Genomic DNA, 19,945 nt, shown 5'->3' with positions numbered 1-19,945 from the left:
AACACACTGAAATCTAGTATGAAGACAGGCCTTAAACCAGAGGAGAGCATTTTGAGTTAAACCAGTAGAATATAGCTTTTCAAGGAGGAAGTAGAGATCAACCATATCAAAAGCCTTGTAAAGATTGAATAAAAAAAGTTGCACCTGTGAGTTAACCTTTATCAAGGAAGAACACATCATTAGTGAATTTTAGAAAAGCCGTGGTGGTGGAACAGTTAGGCCTAAAACCAGATTGGGATGGTGATTAAAATATTGAACAAACTGATGTACTGTGATACTTGATTAAAGATATGTTTCTAAAACATTTTAGCAATAGCACAAATAATATCAGTTGGTCGATAATTATTCACTTCAGATGGGTCTCCACCTTTGAAAAGAGGGGTAACTCTGGCACATTTCCATATGGGAGGAATTGAACAAGTAGACAGAGAAAAGTTAAATAAATCTGCAGGGGGATATATTATTACATGAGTGGCAAGTTTAACAAATTTTGCTTCCAAACTGTCTGGACTAGCACTAATACTACTTAATTTTAACTCACATATAGCATAACATACATCAGAAGACAAGATTTTTCTAAAACAAAAGGAACCATTAGAAGTGATAAAGTTTGTAGAACCAGCGTTACCATGGGAATTAAAGTCTTGGGAACCACAGACAGAAGATAAATGCTGATTAAAAGAATGGGAAATAGGTAAAGGATCAGAAATAATTTAATTATTAATTGATATCTGGCTAATGAAGATTTTTTTTGTTTTATTGAGAATAGGGTTCAATTGATTCCAAAACTGTCTAGGTTATGAAAATCCTAAGAAAAAGCTATCTTTATAGTATTTTGATTTTGCATTCATTGTTTTGGTCTTACATAAATAGAGTATCTGTAGGTTTTCCAGTCAGCAGAGTCTTTAGATGAATGATATTTGGCCCAGGCTTTATCCCTTTGTTTGAAAGGTTGATAAGATATGAGCTGATCCAGGTTAAATGCCTACCTTTCACTCTAATTTCTTTTCATGGGAGCGTGTTTATCAATTACGTTAGAGTAAAAAAAGTTCCATGCATCATCAACAAAAAAAATTGACTGATGTCTATCCCATTTGATAGCAAACAGGTCTTCAATAAAACAATCTACATCCATATTTTTGCAGTTTCTCAGTCTAGTTCAGAGGAAAACTTGGATTTTTAATTTTCCAGACACTAAATATAACAGAGTGATCACTTAAACAATCTGGCATATCATCAGATTTTGTTAAACTTTCACAATTAGTGACAAGTACCCAAACCAACAAAGATGAAGTCTGAAAATCCACCCTAGTAGGTTCATTAATTAATTGAGTGAATTTTACATGACCAAATAAATTTCTATCATTGGAGGAGGAACGATCAAGTCAGTTACTATTGAACCCACCCAGGAAAAAAAAATGTATTATGCCTCTCAAGAGAATTAATGGTTGACAAAATACAGAGGGAGGCCTATAAATGTTGCCAATACTTAAATGTTTGTTATCATGAAGAGTAATGTTAACAAAGAGACATTTAAAATGAACGGGCTCTACATTAGAAATGACAAACTCAGAATCAAGATTTGCAGAAACATACAGTATGTGGCCACCCCACCTCTTTAGAAGCCAAATCAGCTCTATACAGAACAAAACTGCCAGTTTTAATTTCACCAACAAAAATTTTAGTATGTAGCCATGTTGCGGAAATAGTGATAATATTGGTATTGTTGTAATATTTGTAAAGAATAACCCAGGCTCTGAAGAGATCGATTTTTGAAAGAAGGCTCCTTATATTAAGATGAATAACCTTTAAACCTTTAGCTGATTCAATTGTGCCTTCAGAAACAATTAAAAAAAGCAGGTCAGAAAGCTGAGCTGCCGGAACAGGATCGGGACCTGTTTGATTGGATCCGGCACCTCCTTGGTCACTATTAAAATCTTTAAATAAATTTTGTATTGTCTTGTATATTTTACCCCCTCTGTTTAAAATTAGGTATCTATTGAAAAATAAGAAAAACAACAAATTTACTGGCCGAGATACAGTACATGTTACTGTTGCTTAGCTGTTGTTTCAGAACCATGGACAGTGCTCCTTGTTTTGTGTAGGTGCAGTGCTGTGATAGTACTGAAATGGAACAGAGGAGATCTAGGAGATAGACAGGCAGATGGAACACATAGCTTAGTTTTGTTTCTTAGCCTGCTTGCTTTTTGTGGTTGTAAATAAAACTTTCGGCCCTAATTATATTTTTCCCCATGATAGCAATCCACAGACAGAAGGGAAAAGACAGTGGAGTGAAGGGACAGTCAACGAGAGAGAGGCAGAGAGACCTGCAAGCCATAAACAGCTGTTTCTACGTACCTCTCCCTGCTGAATTTGAGTGATTGTGAATGTTTGATTATTAAATGTAAATGAATTATGCTTTGATTGTGATGACAGTTTTGTTTAGTTTTGTTTAGTTATAACAGCTCGCACCCAGGCGTTGTCCAGTGTGCTCCAGGCACTATGGATTTTACTGTATTCAGTGACTTTTTCTCTTCCCTGACCCGCTGGAACAGCATCGTCAAACAAACTTTGTCCTGGAAATGTAAGAACTTGATCAGGATGGAGCAGATCTCGAGCGGGAGCTGAAAGTGGGAGAGCAGTCAGCCCTTTCGATAACTGGCACAGTAGGATAGTTGTCCTTGCCAAGAAGTAGTGGGATCAGCTGGTTCAAGAAGGCGATCGTGTCTCTTCATTTACTTTGTTCAGAGACATTAGTGAAACGAAGGTTGGATGACCGACTTCTATTCATTTTCTTTTTCAAGTGTTTGCACAAGTTTTGTCAGGTCATCAGTGTTATCTTCATTAGAGCTCATTTTGTGTTTGAGCACCAAGATTTGCTCATAAAGTGAAGATAAAGATCCCTGAACGTTGTTAAGACCAGTATGGATTGTCACAATATTTGAGTCAAAATGAGCAGTCATTTCGACTTTGACAACTGTTGAATAGCGTCCCAGATTGTATGAAGGGAAATCTCGGCCTGATATGTACCAAGGAGAAAACAGTTTTTATCTGCACAGGCAAAAAAAAACCCAGCGGAAAAGATCAGCAAGAGGAGAAAAGTCTAACTTATGTAATTATAAGTAGATGTAGATTCGGTCGATGAATGCAGTTATATCAGGCCCAAATTAAGGAAGCAGAGACCTGCAGCAGATGCTCAAGCTATCACGGTCATCTTGAATTGTAGGATCTATACAAATCTGTCTCCACACAGATTTTTTCCTCTCTATGAACTCAGCTTTTCATGCTCATTTTCACTGCCTTACTTCCTACTCTGTCTTTTTCTCTCTAGCTGTCTCTCTGTTTTCCTTTTTTCACAATCTGTCCCAATTTTGCCTTTTTATATCAGAGCTTACCAAGTTCTTAAATTTATTCTCAGTAGTAATCTATGAAATCCTCATCTTTTTCGAGGGACTGTGTCTTTGGTGATAAACTGGCAGATTGCTGTGCTGTTTTAGCACAGTACTTTTCAAATCTACTTTGCAACCAAATAGTCTCCAGTGCTGGTTTTCTTCTTCCTTTGATTTTCTTTTGATTAAATTTGTTTTTTCTGTCAGTGTTGCGGGTTTGTCATATCTTTTCAGGCGTGGTGGCTATTGCTGCTTATGTGAACAACTTAGATCTTCATATGTTTTTATCGAACAAACCACTGTTTCTGATTCCAGAAACTTAAAAGTGTTTCACATCTTGTAAACCAATGGATATTTTCTATAGAGAGGCCATACAGTATCTCACACAGCAGGTGTTCACAACAGCAAATGTAAAAAATTCAAAGCTTTGAACTTGAGATAGTCTGGATTATTATTGTGTGTATTTATTGGTATGAAAACTTTACGGATTATTACTTTCCATGTGAAATTGCCAAATACATTCAGTTAATTAAACTAATGGTTCTGTCTTCTTCTCCCTTCCCCTTCTTTCTTTCTTTCTTTCCTCCTCCTTCTCGTCCAGTCTTTCCACCAAGGATATTGAATCTCGGGGCGAGTCCCTTGGTCTGTTTGACACTTTGAAGTGTAACCCTCAGGCCTTTTACAGCCACATGACCAAGTACGTTCTGCCGACTGTGGAGGGAACCGACCTGGACCGCCTGCTCTACTATTACACCCTGCTGGATGCTGCAGGATGTGAGCCTTATTTCACCACCAGCATCAAGCCAGACTCCCATGTCAAACTGCTCAAGAAGCTTCGAGCTGTTGCCAGTGGTGAGATGATTTTATTTTTATTTCTCTGTCATTTTAATGCAGATAATGCATAACTAGAGGGTGGTTTAAAGGAAGGACAAAAGGCAGGGATAATATGTCTGTTAATATATCAAAAATGTAGCCCCCTGAACCAGTGGAGTTTACTTTAAAAGTATGTAATTCTTTATGAAGCAAGAGGGACATTCATAAAAAAAAGAATTAATTTGGTTGTAGACAACAAAAGCACTGCTTAGGAATACCAAATTGAGAGTAACACTTTCTAATGGTACAGAATTGGCATAAATACTAATTTGCCAAACAATGCTGTTTCTGAAAAGTAATAAGCAAAAAAGCCCTAGAATTCGAAGGATTAATGCAACTCTGTTTTTGATGGGAAATCAGCCTTAAACCTTTAATGCCAAGAAATCAAGTCCAGTGTTGAGGACCTGGATAAATTCCCTCTTGACATGATTGATGATTCACGGACAAATGTTGACATTCCTCGTGGCCAGTAGATAATCTCTTAGCCACGGATTGTCATGTCATGAGTCTTAAAAAAAAAAAGAGTGCCAAAATCTATGGCACATTTCTGCTGCCAGATAAAACTACACTACATTTCTCCGCAAGTGACAGTTGAAATACTCCAGATGACATACATGACATCTTTTATCTCGACCTCATCTTGTCCTTTGTTTTTACCGTTCCTCTTTTTCTCCACCAGCTCTCATGTAAAAATTTCCAAAATTGAAAGTTAACAGCATTCAAACAGACATAACTAGTCACATTTGCCTATAAATGGCAAAAAAAACAATCCACCCCTGTATTAGTTGTCAATCTACCTGACACACCAAGCTCCTGACACAGCAACAGCGTCGCATTAAGATGTTGTTTCCACTCAAATTTCTGTGGCCGTGCCATCTCCAGGGATAGACTGTCCAGGTTGCAGCGTGTCACCAGTTCAGCACTCTGGCTAGAGTGCTCAAACTTTGTTGTGTACGGTTGGAGGTGGTGTCATTTCTCTGTGAAGTTCAGTAAAGGTCAGCCGGTTGCCAGCTGTGTTTTCACGCCTCACTTCTTCCTGCTGCTCCAGATAACACCACAGCTTTTACCGGTGACACGTCTCTGTTTAACACCCATACACACACGTACACAAATTACATAGACACACCTTTGAGTCATCCACATCAAGACGGATGCATTTTTACATAAAATAACAAAAATTGGACTTGAAATGCTTAAAACTCACACTGCCACTGCTACGTTTCAGTTTCACTCGCACACAATTAACGTGTCACATCACTGTATATTAGCTAACTGTTTGCCAATCCCAACACCATTTAGTTACTTTAGCTTTTCTCTCGTTTACAGCAGATATGTAGTGGGAGATTTACCACTCATTAATTTTTTGAAATTTTTAAAACAGTGGGCCCTTGATTTCAGACAGTGGCCCAAAAAAGCTGGGTGCTGAACTGCAAATTTTGTCAGCAGTAGCTAGCTAGCTAATTATGCTATCTTTAGGTCTTCGAGTTAGCTGAAAACACAGTCTCTGGCTGACTTTTTAATGTTTCCCATGGACTTTTTAAAAGATTTAAATAAACAAGCCACATTGTTCTTGTATTGTGATGTAAAGCTAGTTTTGTCCTAGTGTTATAAGAATTATAAGGAAAAATGTCAAATCAGACCATTCTAACATAACCCAGGTGGCTGCTTAGCTTACATACTTGTTTTTACTTTCAAACAGTATATTTTCATATTTTACATTACAAGAGAAAAGGCTAACCGATGTGTTGGGAAAATGTCATGATATTTCGGGAGAAGTTAGCTGGGGTTGCTGGAGTGTTAACTTCCCTGAAATGCAATAAGAAGCAGGACGGAGGGACGAACGTTACCCTAAACACTGATAGTATCCAAGACTAGCTTCCACACTTTGGGCAAGTACTACATTGGATGTGCTAATTGTGAACAAGACGTTTTTACACAACATAACCTGAAACCCCAAACACTAATGTAGTGAGTTAATCATGTGTTCTAAGGCCTTGGAAGTAGAGCTTGCTTACTACTGTAAGTAGTAAGATAGTTGGATAGACTCACCAAGGATTGCTCATTGTGCTAAAGAAAATAAACACACAATTTAATCCATTCATGACATTTGTGCTCTTGAGTTTTTGGCTTTGGAAAAACTTGACCAATACACCCCCCACCCAGATTTTTAAATGCTGAGTATCTCCATTACTACAGCCCCATGCATGGCCGAAGCTAAGCTACAACTGGACGTTTGCTCTTTAACACACACACATATACATGTACTTCACCGAATGGATTAATACTCATGTACTGGCACATATACTGATTTTGTGACATTTTAACACTAACAACATAACACTCTCCATATCTCTCTCACACACACACAAATACACACACATGCAACTGTTGAAACGTAACTCACATGCTCACACTACTGTAGCCAAACTGACACGCAGGCTGTTGCGGTGTCTCCTGGGCCATCAACTTTCTACTAACAATATCCAACTTTGAGACACGCGCACGCACACACACACACACACACACACACACACACACACACACACACACACACACACACACACACACACACACACACACACACACACACACGTACACACACACTCAAAATAACTAATTTTCAGTCCTGAACAGACACATGCAAGCCAACACACACAGACACACTTACAGAGGCATATAGATGGTGTAGAGACAGGTGGTGTGTGTCCAATATTCATCACAATTTCAGACACAGTACCAGGTGACTGTCTGAGTGGGCTCTCCTGAGGAAGGGGATGAGATGCTGCTTGGGTATGGAAGAGACGTACGTAGAAAGATGAGTGGGTGGGGCAGGGGAGAGACGGAGAAAGAGACTACATGTGTAAGTGCATGTAACTCTTATCTGCAGTTTAAGTGTCCGTCTGGGCCTGTCTGAAAGTATTGTGCGTGTGTGCTCATCAGACATTTTTTCATCAGAGAGAGAGAGAGAGAGAGAGAGTGTGTGTGTGTGTGTGTGTGTGTGTGTGTGTGTGTGTGTTTGTCTCTGTGTGTGTGTTAGGGATTCCGAGCAGCGTTGACAGAGCCCTCCCCATAGGCAGACCATTGTTAAATATTTAAAGCCCAGACAGGCTGTGGTGTTGCCACAGTAATGTGTCTGTCTGATAGAGATGGAGACCAAGTGCACGCCACCAGCTCGCTCTCTCAGACACACACACAAACACACACAGAGTACTGCAGTGGTATGCGATATGATGCAAATAGACAGATCCAAAAACAATCTGTACACCTTTGCATGCTGAGAGACAAACTGCACCACTCTCACACATAGGGCACATGCAATCTTTGTTGTTCACTTCAACCTTTTACTGTCTTCTGTTATTCATTTCTCTTTTTGCATTTCTGTCATGTAATGGAATATTGAACATCCTGTGCATCTCAGATCATTAATTATCCTAGAAGTGCTGCATGGTTAGCACATATCATATGTAAATAAAGTAATTTAGTATGTACTGTATACATAGTATAAAGTGCCTTCAAATAGGCCTCTCTTATAAAGTGCCGCCTTCTGAACATTGTTGGATATGCTGTAGTGGTTTAAATGCAAGGCTTCTCACACAATGCAACTATTATATTCTGCCTCTGGAATTAATTATATATGTACTAACTGTATGCGCATTGCCTGTTTTTACCGTACATGTCAGGTCTCTGCATTGTAAAGAGTAGTAGTAAAAAAAATTGTATCAATCGCCATGATAAAGAATTTGTGTTCCACATCGTAAGATTAAACATAAAAGCTGACCTTATGTAAAACTCCTGCGATCTTATTACTTTGCTGAGCTTGTGAATATTTTCCTTTAGAATGCATTGAATATGCGTGCTGTATCACCCCTTTAATAGCACAGTAACAACAGCCAGGGCAAATTGCTGCAGAAGGTCATGTGTACAAGGACAATGACGGAGCCTTCTAGTGTACTTGTTATTTTTGTTCATGTACACGCAGTTCACTATTAGCATAGAGTTTGGATTTTTTTACATAACAACATTAGTCCCTTAATGTTAAAAATGTAGTATACAAATGTCCGTATACATTTAATGCTTAACAAATGTCTTTCTCTCCTGCAGGCTTAGACTACCGGAAGCTGACTGATGAATCCTTGGATCCGCTGGCCACTCTACAACCAGTTCTGACCAGTCAGAACGTACTGTCCATCTCCAAACTTGCCAATCGGCTGCCTGTGCCTGGTGGTGGAGGGGCAACAGTATCCACCAGTGCAGTCCACGCAGTTTGGCTGCAGAAGCTGTTTTGGAAAGGAGACCTCCAGTTGCTGAAGAGACCCCCACAGAGTGACCAAGACTACCTGCATGCTTATGACACCTGTGCCAAATATCTAGACAGGCTGGTCCCTGCTGATGCTGTCCACTTCATGGATAGTATCACCTTCTCACCTGATGCAGCCAAAAATGTAAGGCTAAACTGGGCCAGACAAGAGTATTGCTTTTTCCCTGAATACACAAAAGAAAAAAAACTAGTATGACACATTACAGTAGGAGGCTCTATTTTCTGTTAGTTTCTCAGAAAGGTACTGGTGGGGGTTGGGGAGACAGACAATATGTAATTGCAGCACAGAAGGTAGTTGGTTCCAGGCAGCCACCCAGACAGGATTCATATTGTGTAACTGGAAGGATTGTGGGGATTTTCAATCACTACATCAAACTGTCATATTCCTCACTCTGTACTCTTTATTGTCTGGTTAGCTTTTACGCCTCCAGCTAAATTTTCAGAAAATCTAAAATATATTATTCTGTTCACATCCACATTCTGTCACCTCAAAGGACATACCAGTCATAATTTACAAAAGAAATTATAAAAATGCACAAGAAATGTCAGCCACTTAATAATAGCACTCTGAAAAACTGTCATGCAGAGGACTTAAAGTGCCTCAGCGCACCTTATCAATAGTAGCCCAGCGTTTTATTTATTTTTTTACATGTTGGCACCCTGCCACCCGATCTCTCCAGACACTTCCTATTCTTCCGTTTTGGTCTTATGCCCCCTTTCTTTCCCTGTAACTCCAAGAGAGCTAATTGATCCCTCTCTACTTCAGAGCCAATTAAACTCCAACTCCCAGCAGGCACTGTTTTCCCACTGTGCAGATTACCTCTCAAAATCCCGTAGTTGGCTCCCTCTCCCCTCATCCTCCCTCTTTTTGAACCTTTTTGAACCCTCAAATGGAAACCCTTTACTCTTCTCACTGTACAGAATGCATCTGACCTTTCGCATCCCCAGTGCCCCCCACGATTGATCCATTTCCAACAAGGCCAATGGGCAGATGGATGGCTGGGACTTATCTTACCTCATACTGGAGTTATTTTTAATGGAAAAGAGAGGGTTGGCATTTTTCCCCCCTCTGAAGTATTGATCTGAGATAGCGTCTTTAGTAGAGGCATTCTCCCTTCCTAAACCTCCAAACCGTTTTCAGACGTTACCCAAGGCTTTGGCAGATGTTGGCTGTGAATACCTATATCTAGTTCTATAGGGGAGAGACCCACACACACATAACACAAATCCATATACATTCTTACCCTTCAAAGATATTCTACAGTTTTAACTTTTTACTTATTACTCTTTTGAAAAGTAATATTATTACTTTACTCATTACTTGGTATCAAAATTACTTAGTTACTTTAATCATTTATTACCAAATTACTCCCCTCCCTAACAGGTTGTGTATCACAAACAGGTTGTGCATCACAACTGTTTAGGCCATCCGTAAAACGAGTCTGGATGGCCTGACAAATACAATTTAATCTATTTATTGTAGTTATATTATTACTATTTAATCTGTCATTTGATTTATTTTCTATGCGGGATATTCACTGTTGACCTAAATTATCCTTCCTTCTATGTGCGATCAATATCATAGATATAATTATGTTGTCGGCCATTTATTGATCCTCTTATTTGTTTTAATCGTTTTTTTGCTGTCGTTGTGAATATCATAATTTTGACTACTATAGTTTTGATCATTATACTGACTGCCTTAAAAGCAAATATTGCAGTAACATCTGTTCCCTCTGTTCATGGACTGTGCAATGCATCAAATCTGCCCAAATATATTTGCAAAAAGATAAGAGGTTTAGGAATATAAGCATACCTTCCCAATGACATCTGGAAGGCCAGCTGTCATCCTTGAGAGGGTGTCGTTCAAGGCAATTGTCCTTGACATCAGGAATTCAAGGGTTGGTAATAAAGTCACATAACAACGGTTACCCCCTTGCAAGATGTCCAATGCTGCTGTAAGCGGATTCATGACAGTGCATTATTCCTGCCGGAATTGGTACTCCTTGTCATTGAGGCATTTAATTCCCAGTTTGACGCATAGGCTATTCAGCTTGTTCATTGGAATTACGGTGATTCTGGAAATGGCCTCCTAAAAGGAATTCCACCCTGTGGATGACGGCACCAGTACCTTTCTGCAGTTGACTTCCTCCACATGTTCTGATGCAACTGCAAATCGCTTTGCCTTTGGCCATGGAGCTGTGCATTTTGCGATACTAATCCTATACACAACCTTGATGTCTGCATTCGAAGTTAAGTATTTCTCAATATTCCCAGTGGATATTAGGTTAATTGTATGTGATGCACAGCTGTAATGTGAGAGAAGAGTAAACTGACCATCATTCTCAGTGAAGACGGCTCCTGCGAGACCTGTAAAAGTGACATCTTCGTCTTCTTCCAGTTCAGGATTAGACTCCACATTGACAGGCCGATATATTTCAAATTCCCTGGCAAAATTTGATGCATTGCCTGTCACAATAGATACAACTTTGCAAAGAAGTCCATATGATGAATGAATTCGTTCTATCTCTGCACCAGTAACATCAAAAGTGTGCCTGTGTCTGATTCCTTTACATGCTATGGCGACCTTGTTGCAGAATTGCTGATCCAGTGAACTGCTACACCCAGAAAGCTTTTGTAGTTAGAAGTCTAGATGTCAGCTGTGGTTGAAACAAAGTCTACCTCACCAAGTGGGGCCTTCGAATTAGATTCCATTACCAAATATTCTCTCTCGAGGTAGCTAGCGAATATCTTTCTCTTCGATAGGTTTACATTGCTCTTCATGGGTATTTTCTCGTGCGTCGAGATGAGGGTGAGTCAACTGTGGAAATAGATAACATCTCCTCTACAATGCACACCCGCAAAGAGCCTCTTCAGATCTTGTCCACTTAACGTCTCTCCACCACCGTGTCCTGCTCTGAAATGCAAAATTCCAAATTCTGTTGTTTAGCGGGAGAGCGTGGCAGTAGAGGCCTCCCTGTCAGTGCCAGTGTTTTGGTTTTTTTTGCGACAAGTTTCACATTGTTGTGCTGCCATATCAGATGCTTCAATAAATTAGATGTATTTTTGCGGTTGAAAGTATTGTACTGCTGGCACAAAGTTTACAATAGACTACAATGTTCTTTGCATTTTTGACTGAGACAAAACTCGAAATAATAACAATACTTCCAGCTGTTTAAAGTATACCTCTCTCCCTCTCCCTCATCCTCCATCCGTCGTTTAGCTTTTTGACTAGTAGTCAATGTGACCTGCCCTGACCTGCTGCACAGCCACTTCAAAAGGTAGTCTACCAAGGACAAAAACAAATCACAATTTGGCAGGGCTGTAACGCAGCGTTAAAAAAATAACTGTAATATAATTAGTGTTTTGAAAATTTCAATTCCTTACACTACTTGTTACTCGGGAAAGTAATAATATTACAGTAAGGCGATACTACCCAGCACTGGTCAGGAAATTCCATTTGAGTGATCATCCTGTACTGGGAGAGAAAAGTGCTGTTAGTCTGAGCCAAGATACGTAGCTAATGCAGAAGTATGAGTAGCTTGTGTCTGAATGTGTGGTTGAGGTAGCTGGAAGTATGAAGTTGGATGATTTTTAAGTGTCTTCTTGAATATATGTGTTGGGCTTTTCAATGCCTGTGTGCTTCCATGCAAGGGAGTAAAACCTCCTACAGCCAAAGACTTTCTCTTCTCCCCATGAATGGTTAACCTGCTCTGACCAAATGGAATCAATTATCCCGGGCAGACAGCTATGATCTCTCTCTCTCACTCACACACACACACACACACACACACACACACACACACACACACACACACACACACACACACACACACACACACACACACACACACACACACACACACACACACACACACACACTCCTCACACTCCTCACACTCCTCACACATATACACATATACTGCTGAAGTTCCTGATGATATTTTGGTACAGATAGACTGGGTAATACCTGCATATCTTCGACATGTTAAGTGGGAAATTGATGTACATAACCTGTGCAACACTCCCTCTCTTCGTTCAATTTGACCTCGATTCACTCCCCAATTTACTTTCCTTATCCTGTTCCTCCTCCTGCTCTTTCTATTCTGTCTGTCCATCCTATTCTGTCTCCAGCTGAGCATCCAGGCAAGGTCGGAGGTGATAAAGCGAGCCACCAAAGCCCTGCGCCAGCTGGGCGAGAAGAGCAGGAAGAGAGGAGGCGATGGTAGCGGGGAGCGGGAAGGGATGGATTCAGCAGGGATGACTTCTGATGAGGCTGTAGCACACCTGCAGCAATCAAAGGCCCACCTGGACACTCTCAACCACCCCTTCATTCTGTCGCTCAAGGAAAGCCAGCAGGTAGACCCCATCTGCCAGACACTTAGGCCATTTTATTTTTTGAGAGCAAGAAGTCCCCTTTCCGTAATATGTGGTTACCAAAACACAGATGTTCCATAAAGATTTCCCTATTGTTTAAAGTAAATGTTAGGTACATAGACACCTAGATTATTTGCTGCACGTAGTCATGGTTGCGCTTTAGCATACACTATGTTGAGTGAGCAGTTCAAATCAGCTGGCTTTGTGAAGGAAACACAAAATAGAAATAGAAATTATGTCAAAAATGGTGCAAAATTAAAAAAAAAAATACTGTAATGAGCAGTGAATGAATATAGAATAATAGAACAGTGGATTAATATGTGCTTTCTCACCTTAAAATAGTCCCAGAAATACACCTAGTTTCATTACCTGGATTGACTTAATGACATACTGGATCTTCAGTTTTGAACTATTGTATTAATCCAAAGACCATATAATAAAAATGATATTAACTTTTTTATTACTAAGAGGACAGATTTCTAATTTTGGATAAAGCAAATAACCTACTTTTTGATGTAACATTAGGTAATGCACTGAAGTGAGCACGAGTAATCATCTACAGGGACCACATGGTTAATTTTAGTGTCTTTGTTCTTATTAATTAACAGGTAAATTGACCAAAGAGCCATTCCCCAAAACTCGATTTACAGGCTCATTCATAGCCTTTCTGACGCGCACACACACACCTGATCGCTCTCATATCCTGTTCCCTTGCCTGTTCATGGGGTCACCTTTAGTTTGACATACAGTTTGTTTCTGTACTTTTTATGGGCTTGTGTATACGTGTGTGTGTGTGTTGTATATTTCTGGGGTGGTTCTGCTTGACTAAGCTCTTCCCTGCCTCACTGGGACCAGTCAAGGGTATATTAATGTAAATCTGTGGGCTGCTGTTTCAAATGAGCCCTGCTGTATGGCCTTATATACAGTACATACACCATGCTGTATCGCATTAAGCAAAGTCACACTGACTTACCCAACTGTCACCTCCCTGTGGCTGGCTTTGTCTATGTGTGTCTCTGTGTATGCACAAAATGAATGCAGAGATAGAGTGAGAGGACATTATGATTTGGCAAGCCGATTGTTGCTATGCGACCATTAGATACCCATGAAACTGGTCATTTCTGAACCCCAGACTGTGGAAGTTAATAATGTTTAGCCCCTGTTTTATCTCTTTAAAAGCACATATCCTCCATAATAGAGAGGAGGATACAAGCATTACAAGGCAGAGCTGTAGGCTAAAGTCACAGGTGTAGACACACACATACTGCAACCTCTACAATGTAACTTCCCTTTTACTGGTACAGGAAAGCAATTGTATCCGTGGAGATAGATAAAAAGGATATAAGAACCAGAAAAGGGCAAGTAGGTGAGAAAGATAGACAGTAGGAGCCCTGTAGGCTCTGTTTGGCTATACTGTGGTCATTTATCAAGTGTACATGGCCAGCTGCTGGGAATAATAGTGGATCGTAGAAGACCACCACAGGTGCCTTTACCTGTCATGGGGACCGCAAATTACACACTGCAGATATTGTATGTGGTACAATGGTGTTTCTGTAACCTTTTCAATATCCAGCACCTGCTAAAAACATTGGTAAGAGTATCCGTTTATAGTACTACAGCAAAACTGTTCTGTTTTCCTTTAATATTATGAATAAAATACGGTAGGTTATGAAAACAATGCTCGTGAAAATTAGGCTTCACAGTAACATGCAATATTACCAACATTAACACACATCCATACATCCCTCTATCCTTCCTTCAAGTCTCCTGGCTGGTAAGGGTTGTGGTGGCACAAGAGCTGCCCGAATTTCTTTTTCCCACCAACTTCCTCCGGCTCTTCCAGGTGCTCCCAGGCCACCTGGGAGATCTAACCCCCCTGCATGTGGCGGTCCTGCCACGGAGTTTTCTCCAAGTTGTTCATGGCTACAAAACCTACAAAAGGAAGCAGCAAAGGGGCATCCCTACTAGATGCCCAAACTGGCCACCCTGTGGAAGAGCCTTATATCTGCCCCTTGACAAATTCAGAGCTTAGTTTCATAGCTCAGCTCTGTCGTCACCACATCCATTGCCCCTAACTAGTCCTCACACCTCTGATCACCCAGGAATACCAGCAGAAGATACCTGTGCTCCTCATCTTGCCTCAGGTGCCTATGAATGAATAAATGTCATATATTATGAATACATGATATCCATACGTCATGAATATCATATGAATATCAATATCCTGTCCTGAATATACTGTGTATAAAAATTACAAACAGGAGAGGTGACCAGGGATGCTCCTGTCAGAGTTCATTGACAGCACAGATTGTCCTTGACTTAATGCCAAGAGTTTCAGTGTCTTGATCAGAGTGTACAGGAAATCAACAAAAGCACTCTTGCAGCACCAGCCACAGAATACTTTGGATCCAAAGATCAATAGCTTTTTTTTTTAAATCCAGAGTTTTCAGATCGAATTCTAAAAGTTTGTCAACCTGAGATACCCGAGACAACAAAATGATACATGATACGGCAACATCTGTCATTGCTCTTGTCATTCCCCAGGCAAACAACAAAACTGTGCATTGTCAGCATTATTGTGCATCTAGTTTCTTTGAAACCTGTCACAACCCCAGGTTTTCATTTCTGTGACTACAGTAGCTGCAGACTTTTTTTTGCCCATTGATACTTGTCCATTTACTGTGGACTTGAAAATCCTGTATCCTGAGCTTTTGAGAGACTCCTTTACCACTAGTGTGATAAACATAGAATTTAAAATAATTTAAAATAATTGAAATGATAATTTTAATGATAGTTTTTATGCCGAAAAGATTTTAACAACCAGGTTCTTGGGTTGCCTCTATGACAAGCAACAGCCACCTTCAGACCAAAAGTCTTTGCAGCCGCTATAACGATAGAAGTTTTGAACAGCATCTGTTCTGACGCCATGCCCTCAACCTTGGTGAGAAAGATGAGCGTTCGGCCTATAGAGGAATACAGTCAGTTTTGCAAACAAAACACAAAGAAAAAAGTAAAAACAGAATTTTAATTTTTAATGATAATTTTTATGCTGAAAAGATTTTAAGATAAGGAAGTATTATGTTACCATTCAAGCTTCTTTTTTCCTAAATATTCACAAATCTGTGTAAACACACACACGCACAGACCGGCACACACATACACACAACCAAATACCATTTCCAGGTTGAGATTCTCAGCTGTTTTTTTTTTTATTGCAAGAGAGAAAAAAAGCAAAGAGAGCAGGGCAGTAGAGAGAGATGAGCAGGATCAGGCCAATACTGCCCTCTGGGTTAATACCTGTAGAGGAATTTAATTCACTAAACCTTGTACTTCCTGCACCACACTGCACTCCTTTCACTCTGCCTCTCCTCTTTCTCTTAAGTTCTTGCTTTAAAATATTTTGCTTTTTTCCCTCTCTTGCTTTTTCTCCTGCCACAATGCCGAAGCTCTGAACTTTATACATGGTGAATTAGTCCACCACAGTATACTTCCCTTTATTTTTGTCTTTTTTCCCCCTGTAATCTTTTCCCTGTCAGATATTGTATGTCAGCTCTACCACACACCATCGCTTTTGTTTTGTTTCACAATTTCCAGGAACAGCTCCAGGGTTATTGTCGACTTTATGATGTGTCCCGATCAGAGAGGTCAAAAGTACACGAGCTGGCAGTCACCATGGCAACTGATGGGCAGCCTCTGGAGTGCATTGGAAAGCTTCTGCGTGTGGCTGTTGGACCCCTAGACCTGTCTGTCAAAACTGTGCTTCATGAGGCAGTGGCGAGAGTAGTGGCCGCACTCAGGTATTATCTTTCTCTCTCTATGTTTTCTTTTTTCTCCATAACATACACAGTAGAAATCAAACACAATGCACAGCACAAACCCAGAGGTGGTATGATCAAGTCAAGTCTTGTCAGTACAAAAAGTCTTCCCATTGAGAACATTTAAAACAGTGAAATTCTTCAGGGACATTGCCAAAACTATTAAAATACTTAACTATTAAATAACTTACTTTTGACTAAACTGAACATGCACAATGACACAGAGAAGCTTGGCTGTACACTTTGTAGCATTTTGGAAAATACACTTCCTCAGCTTTGTTGCCGAGAGTTAGAAGAGAAGTTTGATGCCATACTCTCATGTCTGTGACCTAACCGTGGAGCTGGAGCCACGAGACAATTAGCTTAGTTTAGCATGAATACTGGAAGCACTGGGAAGCACCTAGCCTGGCTTTGACAACAGCTCAAAAATAAACCTCTAAAGCTCAATAACTTACTAGGTAACAAGTTAATCCATACACAAGACTAGGGCCGTCCTCTAAAAGTCAGTGAGTCTATGCATCAGTTAAGAAGACCCCGAGTCAACTTGGATTTTGGTTGTCGACTCACTGCACTTTTTTTTTTAAGCTGGCTCACAGTACACAGGGCAATGCAGGAGGAACGGTGTGGCAGGCTGTAAACTTTACAAACTGAATCTCGTCTTAAAACTAAATGTGATGGAAGTAGAGACAGGTGATGGAAACAGAGGGCAGCACAACGCCGGGCAGTGCGAGGCAGGGTGGCAGGACTCGTTTCTGTTGGCCACTCCAATACTCTGAGCTCCAGTGTCTGGCTGACAGTGCTGTCAGCAGCCCAGCAGGAGAGACCCTCTGCCGTATGGTAGGATTTCATAACTGAGCTATGACGAAGATGCAAACTTTTACTTCCTCTAACTGTGGAAATCCCAGGTGATGAGCAAAGGCATTAAAATGTGAGTTTTAAGGTAAAACATGAGACTCATGAACAGGACCATGGTGTGGTCGGCTGAAACAAAAACAACATATGCAGGGGGAGTGAAGGATATATTACCCCTATTTGTAGGTAAGGTGTAATGAAGAAAATACATCAGTAATAATGTTGAGTGTTTATAAACACAGAAAATATACAGTAACAGGAAAAGCGTAAACCAATGAACCACAAGCATCTGACTTATTAATATTCTGAATATGATGACCCACACGATTCCTTCTCCAGGAATCAGAACACTTGAAATTCTACACATCTCTGCAGCTAGAGTTTACGTTTGTGGATGTCACAGTCGTTTTCACAGGGTTATAAATCATAGATGGTGTTGTACACTGGTAGCCCTTTGTTGTTCAGAAATCAGTTAATAATAGGACAGTGTTGAAAAAAAATATACCATTGTAGGTTTGTGCACTGCGTGCTACCAAAGATACCATCCACTGTGGCAAACACAACAAAGGCAAGAAAATTAGGTTGTCAGGTTAGTACCTTTTCCCCCATTTTTTTTTTTTTAAAACAAGTCAGATCAAGAGAAGTATCTATATCCATCTCTAAAGCAATGTTAATTTTGGCAGCTGGTTTTGATTTAGTTTTAGTCATAACTCTTTCGATGAAAAAGTGTATTAGTTTTAGTCAAATTTTAGTCACTTGATTTTTTTTTTAGATTTAGTCTAGTTTTAGTCAACAAAAACTAAAGACATTTTAGTCTAGTTATGTCAGAGACATTTTAGTCTAATTTTCATCATACATTGTTAATTTCTATGTCTTTTAAGCATTTTGAGGCTACAGCTGTCGCCGTCTGTGTGTACAGTTACCATGGTTACAGGTGTTGCTCACAAGGTGTCCCTGTCAGTCTGCTCTGCAGTAGTACAGACTGACTCACCTCAGTAAATCAAATGACCATTTCCAAATTGTCTGTTTGAACAGAACCGCTCTCTCTAATCTAATCTAGTACAGTTGTTCCTGCTAACCCAGCATTACTGCAGCTACCTGTGCTGTTCACTGCAGATGCAGTGAGTCATTCAGAAGCTGGATTCACTAAAATACTGTTCACTTTCTGGGTTTAGTTTGAGAGGAGATTTTATATCGTTGCATTACATTAATACTGTGATCTTTGTTTAGCGAACATCTAGCGGACGATTTAGATGGATCGCCAACATTGATCCTATAACTTACTCCCTCCTCCTGACACTAAAGATAGTCGACTGAAAGGAACGATTATGTTACCTTCACAGCAATTGATAGTTACATTAGCTTACCTTTTTATAAATGTTGCGGTGCTGCCTGCATGTTTTCATAGTTTCATAGTTTTGTATGTGTTGTTGCGGCTTCTTGTCTAATTCTCAGTGGATTGTAGATTAACTTAGTCCATAAATTTGTTTCTTCCAAGAACAGGTAATGTCATAACATTACTGACAGACACATAACTTTGCATGGTCTTTCTTATAGTAGTGTAACAGGTCTAAATCATCAGCCAAATCATCTTCTGAACAGCGGAGAAATCGGTTTTACGGAAACTGTTTTACTAATCAGGAGCTACAGTGTCTGATTCCACAGATGCGGGTTGTTGAATAAGACTTTGTATTAAAACTTGTCCATTCATCCGTCTCTCACATTATCGTTTACTCTTAATTCTATGATGAAAAATGTAATACATTTTGTCATAGTTCTCCTTTTCAAAGGTTAATTTTTATTTAGCTTTAGTCTTGTTTTTGTTGCGAAAAATAGATCATCAACGAATATTTTTCCACATAGATTTCATTAATGAAATTAACGCTGCTCAAAAGCAGGCTCAGTGATTTATATTCTAAAATGTTGAAGGCCACCCAAACAAACCACCTAATACCTGATCTCGGTTGGTTGTTTTCTGAAAATATACTGTATATTCATCCTCCTTGGGCTCAGCGTGCTGGTGGGAAAAACACTGTCAAAACAAAAGCCTAAAGTGTTGAATCGAATCTACAGTGGCTGCCTGTGGTAGTTTATTGGTGTCTTCCTGCTCCCTGCATTTCAAAGGAAGGGAGAGATGATTCACCCTTGACATGTGTGCAGAGCTGCGAGGTTTTAGGGACATGGAAAAATGCTCAGATATAGTATAGTATATATTCTGATCCAAAAAACACATATTTTGGTTGTTGATGTTATTAATAAACAGAAAAAAAAACATATTAGCAAGTTGCTTTCGTTTAACATATACTGTACATAGGCTTAAA

At 39.8% G+C, this 19,945-nt stretch overlaps 1 protein-coding gene across 1 annotated transcript in view; it reads left to right on the top strand.

Moving 5' to 3' along the window:
• Positions 1-19,945, top strand: part of nbas (NBAS subunit of NRZ tethering complex) — a 164,929-nt gene that overhangs the window by 99,624 nt on the left and 45,360 nt on the right. The window contains exons 43-46 of the mRNA XM_040125994.1: positions 3,991-4,241; positions 8,364-8,704; positions 12,715-12,939; positions 16,552-16,754. Coding sequence (XP_039981928.1) covers positions 3,991-4,241; positions 8,364-8,704; positions 12,715-12,939; positions 16,552-16,754 — 1,020 coding nt within the window. The remainder of the gene's footprint in view (positions 1-3,990; positions 4,242-8,363; positions 8,705-12,714; positions 12,940-16,551; positions 16,755-19,945) is intronic.

This window comes from Xiphias gladius, chromosome 4 (genome assembly GCF_016859285.1).
Source record: "Xiphias gladius isolate SHS-SW01 ecotype Sanya breed wild chromosome 4, ASM1685928v1, whole genome shotgun sequence".
In the NCBI taxonomy this organism is placed as follows: Eukaryota; Metazoa; Chordata; class Actinopteri; order Istiophoriformes; family Xiphiidae; genus Xiphias; species Xiphias gladius.
Note: the sequence above shows the minus strand (reverse complement) of the source record. Positions and strands in the feature narration are given on the sequence as shown.